General features: G+C 38.4%; 3 protein-coding genes and 2 pseudogenes across 5 annotated transcripts in view; 3 read left to right on the forward strand and 2 right to left on the reverse strand.

Annotated features, from left to right (window-relative positions):
• Positions 1–742: 742 nt before the first annotated feature.
• Positions 743–7,520, forward strand: LOC111324290 (neuronal acetylcholine receptor subunit alpha-10-like). The gene is made up of 8 exons (XM_022927810.2): positions 743–1,113; positions 1,565–1,631; positions 2,500–2,636; positions 3,558–3,602; positions 4,344–4,453; positions 6,132–6,254; positions 6,506–6,661; positions 6,925–7,520. Exons 1-8 carry the CDS (start codon positions 1,084–1,086, stop codon positions 7,499–7,501), a joined length of 1,245 nt encoding a protein of 414 aa, XP_022783545.2. The 5' UTR covers positions 743–1,083; the 3' UTR covers positions 7,502–7,520.
• A 2,717-nt stretch (positions 7,521–10,237) lies between these two features.
• Positions 10,238–12,520, forward strand: LOC111324341 (uncharacterized). 3 transcript variants are annotated; one of them, XM_022927886.2, is made up of 4 exons: positions 10,238–10,362; positions 10,806–10,919; positions 11,226–11,729; positions 11,868–12,520. In XM_022927886.2, exons 2-4 carry the CDS (start codon positions 10,853–10,855, stop codon positions 12,233–12,235), a joined length of 939 nt encoding a protein of 312 aa, XP_022783621.2. In that variant the 5' UTR covers positions 10,238–10,362; positions 10,806–10,852; the 3' UTR covers positions 12,236–12,520. The 3 variants fall into 3 exon arrangements, with proteins under 3 accessions (XP_022783621.2, XP_022783620.2, XP_088598541.1); XM_022927885.2 differs by having other exon boundaries at positions 10,242–10,362; positions 11,226–12,520; XM_088742415.1 differs by having other exon boundaries at positions 10,242–10,362; positions 10,836–10,919; positions 11,226–12,520.
• Positions 12,521–13,207: 687 nt separating this feature from the next.
• LOC111324289 (uncharacterized) lies at positions 13,208–17,321 on the reverse strand (annotated as a pseudogene).
• A 170-nt stretch (positions 17,322–17,491) lies between these two features.
• On the reverse strand, positions 17,492–20,743 carry LOC148741344 (uncharacterized; annotated as a pseudogene).
• A 2,081-nt stretch (positions 20,744–22,824) lies between these two features.
• Positions 22,825–24,905, forward strand: part of LOC111324281 (uncharacterized) — a 4,417-nt gene continuing 2,336 nt past the window's right edge. The window contains exons 1-2 of the mRNA XM_088739484.1: positions 22,825–23,168; positions 23,623–24,905. The exon at positions 23,623–24,905 is cut by the window's right edge and continues 586 nt beyond it. Of these exons, the coding sequence (XP_088595610.1) occupies positions 22,991–23,168; positions 23,623–24,905 (1,461 nt within the window). The 5' untranslated portion in view covers positions 22,825–22,990. The remainder of the gene's footprint in view (positions 23,169–23,622) is intronic.

Raw genomic sequence — 24,905 nt, forward strand, 5'->3', positions numbered from 1 at the left:
ACGGCATTTTGTCGGTTACGTGGTAACGTTTTTTAAGCTGATTACAGGTTCGTTCATAATTGAAGAGTTTCACTCAATGAGCTGTAATGCAAATTTTGCTTTAAATACCGCTTTGACCATAGGCTGATACGCAAACGAAAAGGTGCAAAAATCACTAGCTTGACCGTATTACTTGAGCAAGAAAGATTTTGAACAAGAACCTCAGTAACAGAACTTTATATTCACAAAAGGTAAGGATATCTCTGGTCTTGACCTTATGACGATGAAGGCCGCTGCTTATAATACACAGCTACACACCATCATTTTCGTTTTCATTTTAAGCGAATGATCACACAGTTTACAGTGACCTCCTGGTTTCAGGCCATTTAGTGCGTTTTTTGTCTTCACTATAGAGAAATACACAAATTATTGAACGCAGTTGAATGGTTCAAAATCCATAGGATTCCAGGAATCAATTTTCCTAATCCCTTTTTATCCTACGCAGGGCAAAGAGCGTTACTTATAATGAAAAATAACCCCTAAGCTCTCCCGGAAATGTCAAATCTTTTCTCATTGGAACGTCTCCTCTTTAAAACGACTCGGACGACGTTTGCAGTTTTTTTCATTTCTTGACATTCTTTGCATAACAACAACCCTTTTATAAAAGCAAAGACAACTAAAAAAAAAAACAAAGCGTTGTTTGTTTTTCCTTTCTACCGTTTTTAGGTAAGAAATTGAGCACTGTTTATGTATTTATCCAGTCGGACGCAAAATAAGGACTAGGTTCGTGATTTCTTTTCGTTATCTTTGGCTTTGTGCAATATTTATAGAAAAAAATTTTATTGAAATGTGTTTGGCTCTAATTGCTGCTTGAGTCCGTTTGAAAACCTTAATTATACTCAGTGAAAAGTGAAAACTTCAAAAAACGACAACTCGGTCAAAAAATGAAATATATTGTCTACTGACTGGCTCTTCTATTCAAGTAGAATTATTAGAATGCAGCAGTTTATTATTTTCAAGCTAAGTTTGTAACACCTTCCTTGTTACTTCTTAATTTGTTTTTAGCTATCATAGTTGTAAACGAATGTCCAGTTTCGTCACTAGATGCTCTATTCTATCAATGCGTGCACCAAGGTAACCAACATTTTAAGAAATTCTGACATCCACAGTTATAATACATGAAGAAAGATTTCCGCCTTACTCTTGTTAAAAGAAATTATGGAAAACAAAGACTTTTATGCATAAGCGCAAAAGAATGGCACTTCCTTAAAAAAATCGACTCTTTCCTCGCCTTTTTAAGCAGAGTGCAAAACTATATATTTATTTAAGTCAGTTTCGAGATATTTTAGCCCCTACAATTAGTTTTTTATCGATTGTGTAATCAAGCAACTTTTATGAACATTTTTAGAGTATTCTATAGTAAGTTCATGTTCTAACTTGCTTTTTTACCTATGATGATTCAGTGTTATTTTATTTTACAGGGCCTCACAGAATACCACTTTTCAGTGACCTCCTATAGAAAGATTGTTCTAATTAATATTATATTACAAATTCAGTTCTAGTTTTATTCATGATTATTTTAAAGATGACGAAAGAACTTCGTTTCATTGCTGTGTTTATGACATCCTTGGTCACCTTATTTACAACGGGTGGTAAGAGTTTCATGACTTTATGAATACGATTCTCTTCACTTGCTTTAATGGTATTTTCTTGAAAGCATTTCTAATTCAGTGATCGGATTATATTTTAATACTCCTGCACTTAGTGTCCGATTGAAAAAATATCTTCCGGGGGTACCGGCTTGATTGATTGGCTTGAAAACGATTTAATCGCGATTAGGGGTATTTTTTCCTGTTTCCCAGACATGACAGGCAAGAAGATATGGCTTCAGTGGAAACCCTCTAATGTACCGTCGGATGAACAAAGTCTTGTTCACTAATGCCGCCTTTAATTTGGGTGGTCATTTGACGATTTGCAGGGATCGAATGTTTATCTGCTCTTGCTATCATGACCATGATTTGTCGCTAAATATTTTTATTACACGACTTGGGCAGTCAGAGGGCCAATAACTAAAATCAACCAATCCAAATGCTCTATTGCCAGTCAATATTCTCTAAGTATTGGACCGGGCACTGTCTCGAATGGTCCCGAATGATACCGCACTTGTGTCTCTTTGAACTTCAGTCGTGTAATTAATCTCTTATTAACCAAGCTTGCTCGGGACCGTACTGGAACAATATCGGCCCTCGGTCTTTTTTGTAGGACCGTCGCTGCGCTCGGTCCGTACTGTCAAGACCTCGGGCCGATATTCTCCCAGTACGGCCCTCGCGCTTGGTTAATAAGATATATGTCGTCACCCTTATCTTGATATTCGTTTTAATGTCTCTGAAAAGTCAACCCTTCCTGTGACGTTCAGCTTCAGCTTTAAAGTTTTGAGCGTGGATAAAAAAAGTCAAATTTCAAAGCTTACTAGTTTAAACAATGAAATCATACACCTACTTTATATTTATTTATTGGCAGAGGCCTCCTTAGGTGACGAGCAGAGGCTGATTCATGACCTGTTTCAAAACTACAGCAAGTTCTCTCGTCCAGTGCTGAAAAAAAATGATCAAGTTGTGGTCACTTTCAGGGCGAAACTCAAGCAAATAATCGACTTGGTGAGTGTGAGTTAGTCGTAAAGAGATTACGTGAACTGTGTGCGATGACTATATCTGACTTTAGTATATGCACACTCAGTGATCTTGGCGTTTCAAGCAATCTGATTGGTTCGCCATCTCGGGCTAGTCAACAATGTACACCTCCGAGCGAGTGGATAATGTGAAAAACAAAATAGCGGGCGTAAACTCGCGTTTCGCTAAAGTTTCAGAAGCAGAAATTGCTTTTAAATGGTTTCCTTTTAATTTTGTCGAGATCACTGCGTGTGTATATACTAAAACAATTATTCTTTTCAATCTCGGTGAATAGTGGCTTTCGGTAAATATTTAGCCACTATTCACCTCGATTTCAAAGAATAATTGTTAAATAGAGGATAATCACCGTAAAGAACCGGTCATTATCTATCACTGAGAGTTTTGAGGCGGAGGGGTGGGTCAGAGGATTTTGATTGATCATAAAAATTTACCTGATCCCCCAAAAGGCTCTGCCGGTGATATTCTTACATTTCTCCCCCCCCCCCCCCCCCATTGGTAGTTAATTGGCAGTCTATTTTCTATAGTCTCCCTCTTTATACTTTGCTGGCGAAGATTGATCTCTTCTCCGTTCCCCCTGAGAACTGTGTGACCCCCTGAGAACTGTGTGACCCCCCCCCGAGATCCTCGCCTTCCCCCCATCCCCCAGGTGATACATGTAAATAATGACTGGTAAATTAATAATTATTGACTGACCGAGTAAACTCTGTCTTGATTAGCGAGAATTTTATCTTTACTGAGTTTTGTCTCTCGATTAAACATTTTGCTCTTCAGTTCTAAATTAAATGAACCTATATTCAGCGAATATCTCAGCTCTACATTTCTTCAAAATGATATTTATCGGCAAAGAATTCGTATTTTTAATTCTACATGTTCTTCGACCTTATCCAGAAGGACAACGAACAGCTCCTACAAGTAATTCTCTACACGTATCAGGTAACAATTTGTTTCCAATTTCAAGTTCTGAGATGTGTATGATTTATTCACGTATTTTGATATCCTAACATTATGTGGCACCTTTTCCACTATATCCCGAAGAAAATGATATTCTTTTCATGTGTTTTGCCACCTAAGGACTCTGCATGCCAGATACATCTACCTTTCAAGTTTAGAAGGAGCGACGAAAAGAAGCAAAAGTTAAAAAGACTGAGAAAACAGCACTGAATCGGCTCAAGTTTGTCTATGTTAGCTTTCCTTGCACTTCCGGCTAAAGAAAGATACACTTTCGGACAGAGCATTGCTGAAGGGGTATAGTTATTCACTATTGATATCAGACACAGACTACAATGTTTGGGCAACCTAGTTTATTGACGAACAGAGCGAGACGCTGGCGCTAGATATCCATAAACTAAACCGCTAAGGGTGGTGTGGGCGGGAAAGAGTTGACTCGCTCGAACCTGGCTGAGTTTTAGAGCGATATGAAAGTCGATATACTGAGACAGCGGAGATCAGTGATTGGGGGGAGAGGGGTTCTGAGGCTAATACCAATCATCACTCAGGATGATATTTGTACCATTATTGAAAATGCCCACAAATGATTCAAGAGTCCTCTTTAGGATACAAGGTTTGCGATTGCCTTACCTTTTAGATCAAATTTACAAGTGGCCTTAACTCATATTGATCTGTCTAAAAAAATGCGTACTTATTGTGTAATTAAGCCGTTTAAATGTTTTTCAGGAATGGACTAATCCATTGCTCACATGGAACGCCTCTCTATACGGTGGAACGGAGGAAATCAACGTCGATGCGTCTATGGTTTGGGTGCCGGATATTGTGCTTTATAACAGGTTTTTTGTTTATTCCAAATGGATTTTATTGTGATACGCGTAATATCACGTGACGTTGAGATGAGATGGCAATTGCATTTTCTTTGCGTAATTACGAGCACCTAACAAACAGATTGCACGTTGGTGTGTGTTTGCCAGTAATAAATCGCAGATGACCTAAAGATGTTGTGAGAACAGAAACTCAACAAACGAGCTGCTAACCGAGTTTATGGTATGAATGCGCAGGCGCAAATTGAACGAACGGGGGAACTGAAGAGACTGCAGTTAGCATAGCAAACGTATCAGTCAGATATATCTCACCTTTTCTTGTTTTGAGTTGAAGAAAATTTGTTTCCATTAAAGCTATTTTTAGGCAATCTGATATAAACTTACAGCAGATTCCAGAACAGATAACTCATAATATTCTTATTACGTTCGCATCAAATTTAGAGAGCTCTGATCTACATTGTGGTGGCAAAAAATTCTCTCCCTTTATCACATTCCATCAATTTAAACATTGCGGTTGAGACGCTATGCCCCCACGACATGAGATAACTGCCATTAGTATTGTATGCGATGCTGAGACCCATGCATTTTACTAGCAAGAGCTCGGGACAAAGAAAAAAGGTTCCGCTCAGTATAAACTTCCAAATTAGTGGTTGGATTCCTTATTAGCCGAGCCAACCTTCTCGACAATATACAAGTTGCAAATGGTATCATGGCTGAATAATTATCTGAAACTATGTAGTGCTGGTTAATTTAACGCTCTTTAGAGATTGAAGGAGGGCTGTTTATGACTTACAAAATGAAAAAGCTATGGGATAGAATTCAGATGATCTAATGGCAAATTCTGTTAGGATATAACATAATTATAATACTAGATTATCTAGCAAAATGACTTATACTATTCCAAATGTCAGAACAAATCGTGGAATCTTCAACATAAGATTTCAGGGTGCTAAAGTCTGGAATGATATAAGTGAAGACATAAAGCTTCTTCCTCTGAAACGTTTTAAGAAAAGCCTTAAGCTAATTCTTCTTGATAAATATTAATAATTTTTCTGTTTGTTTTTTACTCTAATATTCCTTGCTTCCTTGACCTTGTTTTGTATGATGAATGAGTGTGTGTGTGTGTGTGTGTGTGTGTGTGTGTGTGTGTGCGCGTGTGTGTGTTGTGTGTGTTATATCTGACCCAAATAATTACATTAGATAAATCACCTAAGTATAGCTGCCCTTTTTTTCTAGCCCCTATGGTTATTTGGGGCAGCTAGTACTCCTTTTTATTATATGGCTGTGTCTCACAAGGACTGGGAACTACCGAATTCACGAATTTGATTGGCTGAAATCAATATTGAAAGCGGTCTAGATTTTCCCATCTAGACCGGCATCTAGACCGGTCTAGAAAAAAAAGGTACAAAGAATATAAAAAATTGGCATCTAAGATACTGTACCAGCATCGGTCGCTGGTACAGACCTCACTGCGTTCGGTCTGTACTGGCCACCTCGGTCAAGATTCTCCCATACAGACCTCCCACTCGGTTAATAAGAACTAAATATTCTTTTAAATTTGTCATTGTTTTTATCAGTATTTTTTATGTTGGGTACAAATAAAGTTGTTGTTGTTGTTATTGTTGTTGTTGTTGGCAAAAGTGAGTGAAGACCCGTGAATGTCATTTGCATTTTTTTCCTCTTTATTCAGCGCAGAGTTTACTTTCTCTGGTGGAACTCACAAGTATAAAACAGATGTCATAATATTTTGGAATGGAAGCACAATTTGGCTTGCACCCGCGATGTTTATCACAGTCTGCCACCTCGACGTGCGGTAAATTTTTCTCACAGGCTTGTTTCATTTGTAACATTTTGGGTGATACTCTAGTGTAAAGACTTACTGTGTTGAACAACCTCCCAGATGGGATCAGGAAAATAGTTAGAGTGTCATAAGAGATTGTTGGCACTATATTCAGGGCATGTAGTGGTACTCGCATCCTGTTTCAGTAAATGATATAAGTTCTTCAAAGCCAGCAATTAAGCATGCAAGTCCCTTCTCAAATATTTTTTCTGCTTATGTTTAAGGTATTTTCCTTTCGACGATCAAAAGTGCCCGATGAAGTTTGGAAGCTGGACCCACGACGAATCACGTTTAGACATGCGCATTCTCACCAATGCCTCCAGTGACGACATCTACACGGAACATGGCGAGTGGCAGCTGCTAGGACTGGAGCAGAAAAGGTAGTGGTAAATCTTATGCTTTAACATAAACCTTTATACCATTAATTTTTTTCTTTTACCATATTTTTTGAGTCTCCTTAAATACGTTCCAAAATGTAACATGTCTATTTTGCCACTATAATGAAACGTTCGAGCAGTTTTCAATTAGATCCTAACGAAAACAAAGCGCATATGGGCTTACGATGCTGAGAGACAAGTTCTTAAATCCGCTTACTTCACGCTCTTAATAGCAACTTTAAGATCAAGTCTAATTTCATTTTCAGGACATCAAAGTTTTACGACTGCTGCCCGAAACCGTACGTGGACATAACATATACTATCCACGTTCGCCGAAAGCCCTTGTTCTATACTCTTTACCTGATTGTTCCTGCCATAATAATCACAGCCATGGTGTTGGTAGGCTTCTACCTGCCGCCAGAGTCTGGAGAGAGGATGCAACTCGGAATAACCGTCCTGTTGGCCATGATAGTGTTCCTGCAGCTCGTGTACCAAAATCTTCCATCGACTTCAAATAGCGCTCCCCTTTTGGGAAAATACTACATTGTCACAATGTTTCTGATCTCACTTTCGCTGGCTGCCACTTGTCTGGTGTTAAACTTTTCCTACGGCCGGCATTGCGATGGTGAAATGCCCATGTGGGTTCGAATGATCATTCTGCATTGTCTTGGTCGACTTTTTGGATCATCGCATAATTCTGTGAATAGAAGGCGAAAGTCGACGAGTGGAAGAACAAACGAATGGAAGGTTGCTGCCAGTATAATGGATAAGTTCTTTATGGCTTTTTTTGCATTCATAATTACTGTCGTAGCGTTGTATTTTTTTTACCAAGCCCCACACTAATAAAATATAGCGTATCACAGGCCATGTAGTCATTCAATACCTACTGCAAAATATGATGGCTTTTTTTATTTTGTTTTTGTTCTTATTTTGTTTTATGAGAAGAAATTTGTTTGTCTCTATGTTTTTCGCTTTTTTTTCTTTTCTCGAGAAAATTGCGTTCTCCAGTGCTAGACTGAATGAAGATTTTCCTTGGTCTAGCCAGACATTTAGCATTGAAGATTCAGAGGAAGCCCGAAAAATGAAACAAATACCTACTCATACAATGATAAAGCAGAGAAATGAAGTAAAGAAAAATGATGCAAGACACAGGATGATGCCGGATGACAGACTTGCTCGACGTTACTCTTCTCAGTCGACAAACTAAGGGTTATTAAGTGATCCTCCAATCTCCTGCTACCACCACCTCCCTAACCCCACCCACCCTACCCCCACCCCCCTACCTCCCACCCATGAGCAGGAAAGGTAACATCCTTGCGAAGTCGGCCAGTGTTATAAAAGAGATATTATCGCTTATCATCACAATATAGAGTTATAAAGGAAAACAATGGTATATAAGCGATATGTGCTACTAACAAAGCCTGGGAACAACAGCCTATCATCAACCTGATCATGACTCGTTGCTTTTTTAGCCTTTGTAGAAAAAGGTTGATCGCCATTTTCTATCTCCAACTGGGCCACCTTTAAAAGCAGCCAAAAGACAAAGAAAGTGATTAATAATGTTAATTGAACTGAGTTGAGTGCAATTTGGTCTGAAATCCGGCATACGCGTGATTTAAGGTGGCTCGTACCAGTTTCCTCGCGCGGAGAACAGGTCACTCTTGCGTGGCGCGCGCGAGAGAAACGTGCGAAAGAAGCGCGAGATCAAAAGATGAAAGTTCAAAACAAAGATGGCTGGTGGAATTTTTTGTACTTTTGTGAGAAGTTTACCTAAGAGCGTGTATTTGATGTGTTGAGCGGCTACTGTGAATGCAGGAGATAGAAACTAAGATAAAGAAGACGATTTTTGGAGAAGTAAAGGTTGCTTCACTTCACATTTAAAAGAAATATTCAACCGATATGAAATCTTGCGACGGCGAAAAAAGAAGAACTCAATTGAAGGATAATCTACCTTAAGTGGAAGAAGACTTTGAAACTTAAAGGAAAATAATATGATATAGCCAGAGGTCGTGTGTATAGGATTTTTAAGATGAGCCCGGGAGGCTATCTTTGACAGCTGTTTAATGATTTTCTTAATTAGCAGTAAACGTCTGTAAGGTTCTGTCCTCGTGTACCGGTTCACAAGAGCCAATACGAAAGACCAAACAATACACAATAGCTAACCGATGACTCCTAAACAAAGAAAGAACAATGGTAATTAACTTGTGAACCGGTACACCAGGACAGAACCCGTCTGTAAACATCAGATCGTAGGCGCGCGCGCGAGCACACACAATTGTCAGCGGTAGCTATAACAGATCACGAGCAAATGTCGATCTTATAGAATCCAGATTTTTAAATGCGCGAGAACGCGCGCGGAAATTGCTAAACTCACGAAAGCTATTGCATGCAAACAAGTCCGGTGACCCCTTCTTTTTATTGTTCCAATATGATAAAAACGTCGAAAGGAATCATCAGAAAAAAACTAGAAAATTCTACGGAAGGAAATTTGTGATGTCTGAAAATTGCATTTTTTCTAGATTTTCTGAAATTCCCCTCCGTAGAATTTTTTAAAAATCTTTGTGCAGTTTCCTTTTCAAGTGTCAAAAGCAATCACTGAAAAAAATCATGGGGTCACCGGGTTAGTTTTCGAATAATTTAAGCCACAAGCTAAAAAATGCGTCTGAATAAGCCTATGAAAGCGTTGCCATGCAAGTGACGAAATGACACCTATTTTTGGATAACCAATGATTATAAATTTCAACCCCATAAAATTGTTCAACTGGCCTTGGTCAGTCTTTCTGTTGTATTCTTTCAAAGTTACAAACCATCAAAAAGACAAAAACCGGTACGAGCCACCTTAAAATCACAAGTTTTGCAACTCAGACAATGCAACAGTTTTCCCATGCCTTGGAATACTTGCGTTGATGGTTACTTAACTAAATGTATAAGTTCTTCTTTTAATGACTGAATTTTTGGTTGTTGTGCAACTGAGCCAGAGCAAAAATTTCCCAAGTGTTACAATACTCATGTTGACCCTCCTTTGACAAATGCTTAATCCTCTCTCAATACATAGTTTATCTTTTCTGCCGTGCAACTGAACTAACGCAAGAGTTTCCCAAGCCGCACAATACCTGCTTTAAACTTCATCGGAAAATTTTTCAGTGCAATGTTAATATTTTTTTTATGAGTCGTGCAAACTCCTCGCTAGGCTATATGAATAGATCACAGGAAATAACGGTAAAGCGTTTATTTGGCCTGAATGGAATAGATAGAACGGATGGCCTTAACCACTGCAGGAAACGCCCATAAGCATAAGGGTAAGCAAAAAGTGTTGACCTTTCAGATATGCAGAATCACCACTGTTACGAATAAAGCGACATGTGTGCGAGCCATGTGTGAAATGTGATAGGAAAAAAACCCTAGTGTAGTAATTGTAAAGTATTTATACCCAAGAATTCAGTTTATTTTGAATGAGACAATATAAGTTTTGCATGTGGGTGTTACCGGATTTGTTATCGAGCAACTGAGTATACACAAAAATTTTCTCAAGCGTTGACAAAACCGCTGTTTACTTTCGCTTCATTCATAATAGATCTTAATTAAATTTTGGTCCACCGGTATCAATATAAAGTAGGCCATTAAGTCGTACCATGAGTAAAGCAGTGTTTTACCCTTACCGTCAAACGGACGCCTATGTAGAAGATACTGCACATTTCTGTAAGGTAATTGCTCCCTTTAAACGAGGAGTTTTTCAAAAGCCATCTTGATAGTTTGTTGCCTTTTTGCATGGTACTAGTTAAACTTATGCATTTTCAAAGAAAGTTGTTGATGATTTTGGCTCAACATTCGGGCTTCGTGTTCTGATGGTCTGAGTTAGAGAGCATTATGGTGAGCCAATCCATTACTCCAGTGTGGGTTCATATGTGACAAACGTCTTGCATACTGCTCGGATCAGCATTTTCAAAAACATCGTTTGTATAGCTAGAATATATTTGTGCCTTAACAAGCCTTACTATTTTCCTAATATATCGTATCGTTTCTAACAAAATGAATCTTCGTCGAAAAGGTTCAGTACTTACGAAAGCCTAAGATTTATAAAACTTTCCTCCCTCCGTGGAAATTAGACAATTACTAATCAATCTAATTCCCTTTACTTGTTATTTAGATAGTTTCTTTTCTTGTAACTTATCGAAAGAACTCACAGAGAAAGAGATGTCCCGATTCCTTGTTTTGCTTTCGTATTCCGTGCTGTTTATGATGTCTGCAGCTGGTGGAAAAGGTGGGTCTGAACGATTTTGCCACTTTCTGTTATTCAGGCTACACTAAATGTGGTTTTATCGAGAAACAAAACAAAAAAAAACTTGGTTCAATCCGTTTGCATTGTCCACAATCTGACTTGTATAAGCGAGAATCAGGGTTTACTTCCGCTAGAAAGAGAAAATAGAAGCAGTTTCTTTAAAAAGAAATGATATTGTGTGCATACTCGAGCATGCAATAAAATAAACTGATGCGCAAGTGAAAAAACAAAGACAAGAAAACTACAATTTCTATTTAATTCTAATGTTTACGAAAATTTTTTTGGCAGATGGGCCAATTTCGCCTAAAAAGTATCAAAGTCAGATTCGAGCAGGTTTTTCCACAAACTGGTTTAAGACAGAGAAACCAATGAATAAGTACTCTGAGCAGAACATTAAAGACGTCCACGACAGAGGGTTTAGTAACTTACGAATTCGATGTAGAGCAGATCTCTACTCATACGACTACTCCGCCGTCAAATTCAAACGGTTTCTTGGCTTTCTGACGACCGTTGTCGACCATTCCCTGAAACACAATGTGATTCCAATCATCTCCTGGATTCACCATCGCGCAGAAGCCTACGCTACAAAGAAGGACCATGACGCCTATGTTGCCTGGTGGACAGCAGTGGCACAGCAGCTAAAAGACAGGGACTACAGACTGAGTTTTAATCTCTTTACAGAACTTGGAATAGACACTTGTAAAGAGGAAGGGAAAAGTTGTGACGAAAGTCTTCGCGTAAGAACAGACAAATATAACCAGTGGACAAAAGATGTAACAAAAGCAATCCGAGGTACGGGTGGCAAGAACGCTAAGCGAATATTAATTCTGGCGTCGCCAGGAAAAACTGCCAAGGATTTACCTGATATCGATCCTGAAATTTATAAAAATGATCCGTACATGATGGCTGAATGGCATCTTTATGCTTCAGGGCCGAACAAAGTGAAGGATTCCCAGAAGTTCTGGAGTGGAGATGGTAAATCTGGAGGCCAAGCAAATGTCGAAGAAGCAATCAGCTATGCAACGACTTTCTCGAAGAAGACTGGCCTGCTGACTTACCTTGGCGCGTGGATGCCTCATGACAACACAAAGGGAAACATAACAGAAACAGAAGCCATCAAATTTTCCCGTTTCTTTGTTGAGGAGCTGCGTAAGAAGAACATACCATGGTCCCTGAACGTTCTGGACAACTACTACAACACCAAGGAGAGCAAATGGCGGACAGAGATTCAAGTAATCAAAGGTCAGCCATTAAAGATGGCTAAGATTTTGAACAATATTATTAAAGTAATGCCATAAGGATGTTTATAAGTTAATTTTACATCAGAACATGAGTTTTCATAACTTTGGGTGTAGTCGAGGATTGCCTTATATGCCTCACCTATAATACGAGGTTATTAAGTAAGCCTAAATCGTGTCAACCAATGATTGTAGACAACTGTTTTCATGCTATTCGGGTCACAAAGAAGAAATAAGTAAGAGTAGTTTTAAACGTGTACAGGGAATATTACAGTTCTATATGAAAACTTCAGTCAAGGAGTGATGCAAACTGCTGAAAAATCGTAATAAATCATTTTAAAAGAGGTACTGACACAATCTTTGTCTGCGTAAATAAGCGTGGTGGAGGTGATTTCTGGGCGCTTAAAATAGACATTGTTTCTAAATTCTTTCCTAAGTCATTTGTTGCTTTTAGGGAAAATATGACTGTTTGTGGAATAATTTACAAATAGATCAACCGAAAAAAAAAAAGGCATTCATCACCTTTATCTTTCTGACCATCTAAATGGAGATGAGAACTTGCGACAAACCTTTTTTGTCCATTTTGACAATAAAAAAATTCCATCTTCTCGTGATTAAAGGTTCTCACACTTTTAAGGGCTTTTTTACAAAGCTTGATGTTTTGATGCAGGATGTCTTCATAGACTACTAGTTGGAGGTGCATGAGGTTGAGGTATTCTGACTCATCATTACGTGAATAAGCAAAACCTTTAATTTTATTACGAAACAACAACCCATTGAGTCTGTAGATTTGAGATATTTGTCAGTTATAAACTTAGTGAGGCGTTACGTTGACGAAATATTATACCAGAACATCAAAGTTATTTTTAGACCAAGACAGAAAAAAAAAAAAAAAAACATAACAAAACAGGCAAAACAAAAAGGAACTTGTTCTTGATCCTATTGGCCTCGCTGGAATTTCATTGTCACCATGGCGACGAGTAGTTAAACACCAGAAAATATATCCCAACTCTCTCTCATCCCGACAGAGCAAAAAAGGACTACATCAGTTTTACTTTTGCAGCATTTATTGCGGTACCTCAGCGGAAAAATGGGCTTACAATTTCTCGTTTTATCGAAAGAAAACAACTTAAAAACAATCAGCCGGTCAAAAATTGGTAAAAATTCTAAGATCAATTAGTTCATTTAATTTCTCCAAAAAAGAATAAAAACATCACAAAATATCCTAATCACAAGAGAATAAACCAAAGTTTTGCAACCCAAACAAGTCACAGTCCAATCGCAAATATTTAAGCCGCTGAGAGTTTCTTAAAGCACCTTTGTTAAAAAATTACATTATACCTTACTTTCCTGTGACGGATCCAAGTCTAAACATTTTAGCTTATCTGCATGATTAAAATTATGGAAATATCAGTCCAAAAACACAATGATTGAAACAGTTTAAGCTTGCCTATTAGTAATAATAAGTCTTCGATTCTAAAGTTGTATTAACTATCCCAGTTACATTATGTGTCCCGACGGTATTTGATTTTAATTTGTCTTTTTCTTTGCTGGAGCTTTGGGCATTACTGCACGAATATTTTCCAAAATATTGGTCATATTTAGTTTCTGCCCTTGAAGAACCTGGATAACTGTCAACCATGTACTATTTTCAGTGTCATAGAAGCGATCCAGAACGTTCATACTCCATTGTATCTCCTGTTTACCCAGCCTCTTGACAAAGAAACGAGCAAAGCTTATGGCTTCTCTTTCCGTTATGTTTCCGTTAGCAAGATCCATAGGCATCCACGCACCTAGATAGGTCAACAGATCAGTATTGTTCGTGAAATTCGTTGCATATTCAATTGCCGTTTTTACATTATTTTTGCTTTCTGAATCATCTTTTCGCTCCAGTAGTTCTGCGAACCAGGCACTTTGTTTGGCCCTGAAGCATAAATGTGCCACTCTGCCATCATGTATGAATCATCTTTATAAATCTTTGTATCTATTTTATGTAAGTCCTTGGCGCTTTTTCCTGGCGACCCCAGAATAAGAATTCGCTTAGCATTCTTGCCACCTGAATTTCGGCGGATTTCACGTGTCACGTTCAAGGTCCATCGGTTATATTTGTCGGTATTTCTACGGAGGCTCTCGTCACATCTTTTGTTGTCTTCTTTACAAGTGTCTTCCGGCTTTCCGTGCTACTTAAGTGTAAGGAAAGACCGCAGATTGCCATGTGTTGCTTAGAATGGTTAGGTAAATTAAAATGTCTAGCGACTGGTTTCGATGTGTCCTTGTCATTCCTCTCCACGTCTCGAAGGTGTTCTCAGAATCGAAAGCTCATCGAAAGCTCATCTTTCAAAACCGACAGTCTTAATCCCACAGGTATCAACGAACGCTTTTCATTCCACTAATTTATTCGTGTTTTTCTCGTTGCCATGTTCCCACCAATCACGTAGCTCCTTTTTCTGCCATTAAAAGCACACACAACCCACAATTCTCCTATTCGCTCCGACGAAGGGCTAACGCTCGAAATGTCAGCCTTTATATAATCGTAACGGTAGCCAATTTACCATTTCAACTTTGTTGATATATTCAAATCACTTTAGTCCGAAGGCCGATTTCAAAAGCGAGTTTTTAAAAACTCAAACCAGGTCCAAAAACCTAAGAGCGGGAAACGGAAGACGATGGAATACGTTACAGCAACAACAACAACACAAAAACCTCTCTATCTATACTCACAATTTAACTTATAAATGAAGACTACCTGCAAAATAGCGAAGCTAATCGAGGCAGGTAGTATGAGAACGTGTCAATTACATATTAAAATAATATTATTCTAATGACAAAAAAATAAATAAGTAATAAGAAAGGTACAGATTTCAATTACAAAAGTGACTACAAAATATAGATATACTAATTACGAAGCCACAATCACATAATTAAACACAGGAAAAGCTCAAAATACTCTTTGTTTCAACGAAATCTATTTTCTTGTCATTTCGTTTATTAATGTATCAATATCAGGATAAGAATCCTGGTTTAGAAAGATTTGAAATAAGGATTCGGTTATTTTTTTCTTGAAACTATATTTTGGGAGCTGTCTCAAAACATCAGGAATACAGTTCCAAATTTTTGCGCCCATAGAGGAAAAAGAGTTCTTGTAGTGATTTAGTCGAGAGTAATTTATATAGAAGTTACCAGCGGTAGAAGTTCGTGTGTTATAATGATGAGTATCTTTAATGGGTCTTAAGAGAGCAGAAATGTTAGATGGCACGACTTTGTTATTGACATCATGCATTAAGATAGAGTAATTTTGAAAGTAATTTGGATATATCAACAAAGTTTAAATGGTAAATTGGCCACCGTAACGATTACAAAAGCTGACGTTTCGAGCGTTAGCCCTTCGTCGTTACGGTGGCCAATTTACCATTTCAACTTTGTTGATATATCCAAATTATTTCGTTACTCCCACCGACGCAGCCCCAAACAGTTTCTTTCGAAACTATCAGCCTTTATTCATTTTAAATTTTTTTAAAAGTAGATTAAAGGTAAAGGCAGAATATTGGTAGAGATAAAAAGTGGAACAGCGAGAACATTAAACTTAGAAAAATTCATCAAGCGGACTACCCGTTTTTATTTTGTTTAGGTGCGTTTTGGCTGTCTGTCCCTAGGAAGTAAGGCCATAGGAGATATATGGAAAAATAAGAGATCTATATATATATATCTTATTAACCAAGCGCGAGGGCCGTACTGGGAGAATATCGGCCCGAGGTCTTGACAGTACGGACCGAGTGCAGCGAGGTCCGTACAAAAAAGACCGAGGGCCGATATTCTTTCAGTACGGTCCCGAGCAACCTTGGTTAATAAGAGATTTATTATACGACTGAAGTTCAAAGGAACACAAGTGCGGTATCATTCGGGACCATTCGGGACAGTGCCCAGTCCAATACTGAGAGAATATTGACCGGCAATAGAGCATTTTAATTGGTTCATTTTAGTTATTGGCCCTCTGACTGCCCGAGTCGTGTAATAAATATATATATTAAGCAAAGTTACGAAGGTAGTGAAATGCCTTAATCTAGATATTAAACCTATATGACTACTGATCTTGGACGCGATTTGGCTGGTATGATATTTCTAACTAAGATTACTATCTATTAGTGCCCCTAAGTACTCAAACGATATGCTTTACGTTCTATACTTATCAGTCTATTACTTTGGTTGTCATATATATTAAGTTTAACTTCATAATCTAAGCGTTTTGGTATGGATGAAAGATAACAAAATTAGTTTTCTTTATATTTAAGGAGAGTTTATTAGCGCTCAGCTAGTCACAGACGTTAAGTAGCTCCACATTTACAACAGATTCAAGTGATTTTAAATTCTTATCAGCATATAGCAGATTTGTATCATCAGCGAATAGGTAGAATCCTAGTTTGTTGAAGCCTTGTAAATGTCATTACTATAAATCAGAAACAATAAAGGACCCAAAACAGAACCCTGTGGCACTTCACAAGAGGTTTTCTTTTTTTCAGAAATCATATAGGCACCGACCTGAGTGATTTGGGTTTTTCCATTTTTGTATGAACAGAACCAATCATTGATTATACCACGAATTCCGTAATGAGCCAGATTACGTAATAAAATATAATGATCAACAGTATCGAATGCCCGGCCTTTTGCAGATCAATAAAGACCCCACACGAAAACATGCCCTTATCCATATTGAGTTGAATTCTATTGACAATGTCTAAGATGGCATGTTCCGTTGAGCATCTTTAACGAAATCCATATTGATAATTGTAAAATATACAATGTTTGTTCATAAATTGTTTTAGGCGATTATACATAAGCTTTTCAAAGATTCTATTAAAGACTGAAAGAAGAGAAATTGGCCGACAATTACTAGGGTCATTTTCAACTTTGAAAATTGACAACGTTTAAACTTTGAAAATTGGGGAACGACAACCACTATTCCTCACCGTTTTAAAAATTTCTAGTCGAAGTTCCTTCGAAAGTGGTGCGTTTCGAGTTCGACACCGTATTGTTTTTAGCTCACGCCCGATGAGCTATTCAAGAAAACCACTCATTTGTAAAATAGACGATGTACCGTGAGTTTTAAAAATGATCTTATTGCATCAGCTGCTTCATGCAAGTAGACCATGGGATAATGAATGATCAAAAAAATATGTTATTTTTTTGCAAGGTACTAGTTAACTAATGAATTTTTAAAGAAAGTTGCTGATGATTTTGGCTCGACTTTCGGGCTTCGCGTTCTGATGACCTGAGCTAGAGCGATATTTGTCAGTTATTAACTTAGTTAGGCGTTACGTTGAAGAGATGTTATGCCAGAACTTTTAAAAATTTCTTTACTAACTTGATGATTTTCATTAACTTTATTATTATGGTCCAAATTCGTTTTCTATGACAGCTTTCATGTGCACATGCAACGACGTCGCCGTTTTGGCAAATCATTGATAATGCCTAGGCCTTTTTCTCGATCAAAAGAAACCCTTCAGTATAAACTTAACACAAATGGTCTGTCTTTAAAGCATCACGTTTGTGAGCTAATTCCCTTCTCTGTTCCGCTAAAATATCTTATTAGGTTTTTGCGCATGTAGTTTAGGGCGGAAGAAAACCCCAACAAGTTACAATAATGCGAATGATAGATATCTCATACCGGGTTATTTTTCCGTGCCTTTCATCAACCCCACAGTCAGAGCTATTTTACGCTCTGTCATGACTTCTCAACCCAAATGATCGATGATGCGGATTTGGTGATTGACGGTATCGGACATAAAGGATCTAACCCATACTGAAGGGACCATAGCACAGAAAGAAAGAACAGTAGTTTCCTCTGAGTATTTGACCTCATTCTAGTAACAGTCGTGTTATAAACACTGAAACTATTCCAGTTACATTTAATACGCAGACGATTACTACCCTAGACTCGTAGGCGCGTCTAGATCTTTATTTTCAGTTTTATGACATTACTTCACGAATATTGTCCAAAATCCTGGACATATTTAGCGCTTGCCCTTTTATCGTCTGGTTCCCCGTCAGCCATTTTCCTTTTATGGTATCATAGTAGCGATCCAGAACGTTCAAAGACCATGGTATGCTGACGTTGTGCAGCTCGGCAACAAAGAAACGGGCGAAGTTGGTGGCTTCCGATTCCGTTATCGAACCATTTGCGTCATCTTGCGGCATCCACGCTCCGAGATATGTCAGCAAACCGTTTTCTCCCCTTTGATAATCAGTTGCGTGTTTAATTGCAGTTTTGACGTTGTTTTGGCCTTCAGAACTGCCGTCACCGCTCCCGTACTTCTGGAAACCAAGCACTTTGTTTGGACCAGAGGCATAAATATGCCACTCAGCCATCATATATTTATAATTTTCATAGATTTTTTAATCAGTTTTAGATAAGTCCTCGGCAGTTTTTCAGGGAGATCCCAAAATCAGAATACGCTGAGCGTTGTTCCCACTTGTACATCGGATTTCGTGCGTCACGTTCATGGTCCATCGGTTATATTTCTCGGTATTCTCGCGAAGACTCTCGTCACCTTTGTCATTTCGTTCGCAAGTGTCTTTTCCTAGTTCTGTAAAAAGATTAAAACTCAGTCTATAGTCCTTGTCCTTTAACTGCTGTGCTACCGCTGTCCACCAATTCACGTAGGCTTTAAAGTCCTTTTCCATGGCGCAGGCCTCTGCTTGATGGTGAACCCAGGAGATGATTGGAATCACATCATGTTTCAGACAATGGTCGACAACGGTCGTCAGGTCGCTAAGAAACCGTTTGAATTTGTCGATAGAGTAGTCATATGAGTAGAGATCTGCCCTGCATCGAAGTCTTAAGTTACTAAGGCCTTTTTCATGGACGTCTATGATGTTCTGTTTCCAGTACTTTTTCATCGGCGTCTTCGTTTTGAACCAATTCGTAGAAAATCCTGCTCTGACAATCCCTGCTAGGTACTCTTCCGGGGTAATTGGATCATTTACGTTCACTCCTACAAAAAAAATTGAATCGACCAAGAATATTAGAACGAACACTGTCGAATGTCTGGTTTACAACAGAGTTCGTTCACCAAGCGAAAATAAAAAACGATCCGAAATTTTGACATTTCAATTCTAGAAAATTCATTTCAATTCTAGAAAATTCATTTCAATTGGAAAAACAGTTTCATTGAATCTCGAAAAGTACCCCAAAACAGACGAAAATATTCAATTTGGTCTAGAGACTTGGTCTCAAGCATCGGAGCGCTGAATCCGTAGGTTTAAGGTTTGATTCTTTGTGAGGATTTGAATTTTTTTTTTCTCACACGCTCATGACACAAAAAAAAATAAAACATCTAGACAACGAGGAGTCCCTCCTTTTCGGCGAAGTCCTTAACGCGAGTAAAAACATTGAGTGAAAAAAAATTGATGTTAGTGTGCCGCAGGATGCTCTTAGAGTAAGCTCCCGTGGTGCATCGACTTCACTCCAAGGGATGCCTTGTAATTCAATCATGGCTACCAGTTTCTAGCAAAGAAAAGGTGGAGCTTCATCTCTTTACCAGTAGTTTTAAGCGATTCATTAAAGGTCTTTCATTTCTAACGAACAACTGACAAAATTTGAAATTTACATCGCGACCTTAAACTGCAACTGTGCGCAATTTCATTAATCGTTTTCGTGAGCCAATGATTCTCTTTCAGATATTTACGCGATGGAATACAAAATAAACTCTTCACATCGCATTTTAATTAAAAACTTCTATGGACCCACCTGTTTCCCCGGTTATGAACATTATAAAGAGCATTAAAGCTGAACTTAACAGGACCAATGATCTGAACATTTCGTCTCCTTTAGTTGATTTTTTTCGATCTGTAAAGGGGAATTTAAAAACTACATTTAAATCTTTGTGTCCGAGAAAAAGCGTCGTTTACTGAGTTCCGGGATTCCTGAGTGAAGTAACAATTATTATAACATACGACGCAGATTGATATTTCCTTAAAGTATACTTCAATAGAAGATTTTAATTTTAAAATCGTACAATTTCAGAAATTCCATCACAAACCTACGAAATTTTATGGCCGTAAATTCTAGTAATGAAAAGTTCAAGCATGTTGAAGTCTGGTGCATGCAGGAAATTCGTTCATTTTTGCTTCCTATTAGCAAATTTACAATTCTATGAATAAAGATTTGATCTCGAAACATCCCTTGGTCGTTTTTGCTTTGTTTTTCATTCTTAGTTTTTGGGTATATCGCGATTACCTCGGAAACCCGACAAAATAATGATAAAACTCTCTCTTCAAACACAAGTTGTGTCTGATGTCTTCATGCCTGCGGCTTTTAGCTGTGCGTATACAGTTATCGAGTTTGCATGCATTTTGGAAGTTTGGAGAGCACTCGAGGAGCTAAAGCTGTTCTCGACTGCACCTGGAGCAGAGAATTGTTTGTGTTAAGCTTGTTATTAGCAAATTTAAAATTGTTTGAATAAATCTTTGGTCTTGAAATATTTCTTGGTCATTTCTTCCTTGCCTTTTACTCATACTTCCCGTCGAGTGGATGTGATTACCTGGGAAACCTGACGCAAGAATAATTTTTAATTTGTGCAATGTCCGACTTTTTTCCGGACCTCACTCAAGCTGAAATTTCGGAAATAAGCAAGCTAGCAAGTAGCCGCGTCCTAACTACTTTACAACAGAAGAGAGCACGGCTAAGGCTTTACTATTTTAAAATCCTACAATTTCAGAATTTCCATCACAAACCTACGAAATTTTATGGCCGTAAATTCTAGTAATGAAAAGTTCAAGCATGTTGAAGTCTGGTGCATGCAGGAAATTCGTTCATTTTTGCTTCCTTTTAGCAAATTTACAATTCTATGAATAAAGATTTAATCTCGAAACATCCCTTGATCGTTTTTGCTTTGTTTTTCATTCATAGTTTTTGGGTAGATCGCGATTACCTCGGAAACACGACAAAATAATGATAAAACTCTCTCTTCAAACACAAGTTGTGTCTGATATGTTCATGCGGCTTTTAGCTGTACGTATACAGTTATCGAGTTTGGATGCATTTTGGAAGTTTGGAGAGCACTCAAGGAGCTAAAGCTGTTCTCGACTGCACCTGGAGCAGAGATTTGATTCTGACTACACTCAGGCGAGATATTCGATGTGAAAGTTTATTCAGGATGAGTCAGCCAGCCTTGTAGTATGCGCATCCTACTAGAATCTGCAATGTTCTGGAGGTATTTACTGAAACTAAAGGGTTATAAACATTAGCCTGTGCTACGCCAGATACGAAAAACCACTAAAACACCACTCTTTAGAAGTGGCCAAAAGATACGTGGAAACGTATTCCTCATCTAATGCAGTAGCACAGTACCCCGAGGAAAGGATAATTAAAATAAACCTAGTTCAGTACATTACTAATCAAACAGAAAATTCAATAAGAGCGGTGATATTTTACAGAGAATTGTAAAACAAAATTACATTAAATAAGAAAAAATAAAATGGTCAAACCTAATAAGACTGACCGACCTAGAATGACTTAATTTTCTCCGGAAATTCTTAAATAATCCGAAACTACCATGATGCCACGCGAACCTCTTCAACGTGCCGTCAGAATATTAATTTCTGACTAATTCGTTCCCATGTCACTCAAGCGTCAGAAATTACATATTCTGACTACACTCAGGCGAGATATTCAAAGTGAAAGTTTATTCAGGATGAGTCAGCCAGCCTTGTAGTATACGCATCCTGCTAGAGCCAAAGAAAGGGAAATATGAACTTAAAAGTAAACGATACAGAATTAAATACCTAGCTTTTTTGACACTGACAAACTTGAACTCAGACTATCACCGACATAGCCATTTTTTGCGGAAACAGATTTCCAACGCCCGTGCCTCTGAAAGAGTCTGTCGGGAACACCAGCATTAGCTGCAGCAGAAGCGCCACCGGCTCTTAGGGAATGTGTGGTAAATTGAGAAATATCTGGAACAATATCCCTAGAGCAAGATTTGAAGTAATATCTTATACAATTATATCATGAAAAAAATCAAAACCTGAAGCAAAGTTCCTGATCAGAGAAAATGATAGACATTATGGTAAACATCATGCACAGTCGTCCTTGAAAACAGATTCAGTTTCCGCGGATCGTGGGCCGTGCGGGATCTTTCTGTTGATTGTTTTTGCTGTGGGCCTTTTTCTTATTAAGGAAACAATCGCTTATCACTAAGCGCAGAGTTGCCACCGAAACATAAAAATTCACTCAAAATTCAAGTGACTACCATGAAACATAAAACCCTGTTTTATATAGATAACATTCCTTTCTCTTGCTTGATACGCTCTCTAACTGCTTGTTCACTCTATATTTCTTGTCATATCATTCGATCAGCACATTGCTCAACATTGAAAATCTGTTATTTTTGCCATTTTCGCGTGAATTTTTTTTCATTTGAGAGTTGTTCTATAGTACTCGTATCTGTAAACGACAGTTATGATATGGCAGATGTTTGTCAAAATCCTAATTCTTGACCCCTGGCGTAATTATTCGATGCTACTTTGCTAAAAATAATCTTCAGTAAAATCCCAAATTGATAACGAAATTGTTTATATCGGTCAGCTCGACAACCAATGAGAGGTAATACGTAGAAGGACTAGGGGGTTCCCCGGCAGATTTCTTAGAAACCGAAAGACGTGTAATGAATCATGCAGCAGATTTTCGTGAAACCTAAATAGCTCAAATATGCTGAGGTTGTAAAACACACGCGGATAGCGATACTCGTACGTTCGACTCCTTTTAAAATATATTCTCGGAGATAATAATACCAAACAAGCGAACTATTGAGAGCAATGGATGAGACACACCAAGGGATAGAATCGAAGCATGAAGTTTTCTCTCTAACAGCCATAAACAGATCGATCAAGTCGAATTGGAAGGCAGGACTTCTGACTCTGATCGTTGTGGCTGTTTGTCTTTTTCTGGCATTTGCACTAATATCACCACCTAAAAAATCTCTCAGAAATGGAGGTAAGTAAAGGAAATTATTCTTTGTCGCTGGGTAAATGATCGAATTCAGCACATCATTAACATGCAAATTTTTGCGATTGCTGTGGCATTTACCCCTAATAATTTAAATGTTGGCGTGAGAGTTGCTATACATTTTGACCCATATTAACTAGCTCAGTTACCGATAGTAATGATCTTTTGTTCGATGTTTGTCTAAGTCTTAACTCAATCGTTAAAGCTACGAACAGAAAAGCGATGGATATCAGCAGTCTATGATTACTTTCGACAGTGAACTTGCGAATGAGAAAATGCTTCGATAGCCATTTTTCACTTAATGATGTGAAGCTCATTTCTCTCGGTTTGATGTTCTGAATTATTAGACATGGCCCTCCAGAAAATTCGTCGTCATGAAAAAGAATCTGGAATTTTAAAGTTTGATATTAAAGTATTGATCCGTCTCCTCTCTCTTTAACAGATGCACCAACACCAGCGACAAGTTTTAATTGCCGTCAGAAGCCATTTTGTGATGGAAATGCTACTTGCAAACCAAATTCAAAAGATACGACGCATTTCAATTGCGTTTGTAATAATGGCTTCCAAGGAGATGGATTTTCGTGCGAGGATATTGATGAATGTAAGAGCGAAATACACAGCTGTAGCGACCATGCAGTGTGTGACAACATTGTAGGCTCCTATAGGTGTAGTTGTTTCGATGGATTCGAGGGCAACGGACGGTCTTGTTACGACATTCATGAATGCAATACTAATACTCACAACTGCAGTGTTCATGCATCTTGCAGTAACACTCAAGGCTCCTACACGTGCAGTTGTCTGGAAGGATTCAAAGGCGATGGCAGGTCTTGTCATGACATCGAAGAATGCAAGACTAACACACACGATTGCAGTGTTCATGCATCCTGCAATAACACCATAGGCTCCTACAGGTGTAATTGTCTGGAAGGATTCCAAGGCAATGGACAGTCTTGTCATGACATCGATGAATGCATAACAGGTACACACAACTGTAGCGTTCATGCATTTTGTAATAACATTGTCGGCTCCTACAAGTGCAGTTGTCTGGAAGGATTCCAAGGAAATGGACGTTATTGTCATGACATCGATGAATGCATTACAGGTACACCCAACTGTAGCGTTCATGCATTTTGTAATAATACTGTCGGCTCCTACAAGTGCAGTTGTCTGGAAGGGTTCCAAGGCGATGGACGGTCTTGTCATGACATCGACGAATGTAAGACTAACATGCACGATTGTAGTGTTTATGCATCCTGTAATAACACCGTAGGCTCCTACAAGTGCAGTTGTATGGAAGGATTCCAAGGCGATGGACGGTCTTGCCATGACATCGACGAATGCAAGACTAATAGGCACGATTGTAGTGTTTATGCTTCCTGCGATAACACAGTAGGCTCCTACAATTGTAGCTGTTTGGGAGGATTCCAAGGCGATGGACGGTCTTGTCATGACATCGACGAATGCAAGAATAACACACACGATTGCAGTGTTCATGCATCCTGCAATAATACCATAGGCTCCTACAATTGTAGTTGTCTGGAAGGATTCCAAGGCGATGGACGGTCTTGCCATGACATCGACGAATGCAAGACTAATAGGCACGATTGTAGTGTTTATGCTTCCTGCGATAACACAGTAGGCTCCTACAATTGTAGCTGTTTGGGAGGATTCCAAGGCGATGGACGGTCTTGTCATGACATCGACGAATGCAAGAATAACACGCAC

This window comes from Stylophora pistillata, chromosome 1 (genome assembly GCF_964205215.1).
Source record: "Stylophora pistillata chromosome 1, jaStyPist1.2, whole genome shotgun sequence".
In the NCBI taxonomy this organism is placed as follows: Eukaryota; Metazoa; Cnidaria; class Anthozoa; order Scleractinia; family Pocilloporidae; genus Stylophora; species Stylophora pistillata.

Coding starts and splice junctions, on each gene's coding strand:
- LOC111324290 (XM_022927810.2), top strand. CDS start 1,084: ATGCTCTATTCTATCAATGCGTGCACCAAG. Junction 2,637..3,557: donor TCAAGCAAATAATCGACTTG/GTGAGTGTGAGT, acceptor GACCTTATCCAG/AAGGACAACGAACAGCTCCT. Junction 3,603..4,343: donor TAATTCTCTACACGTATCAG/GTAACAATTTGT, acceptor AATGTTTTTCAG/GAATGGACTAATCCATTGCT.
- LOC111324341 (XM_022927885.2), top strand. CDS start 10,853: ATGTCCCGATTCCTTGTTTTGCTTTCGTATTCCGTGCTGTTTATGATG. Junction 10,920..11,225: donor GTCTGCAGCTGGTGGAAAAG/GTGGGTCTGAAC, acceptor TTTTTTTGGCAG/ATGGGCCAATTTCGCCTAAA.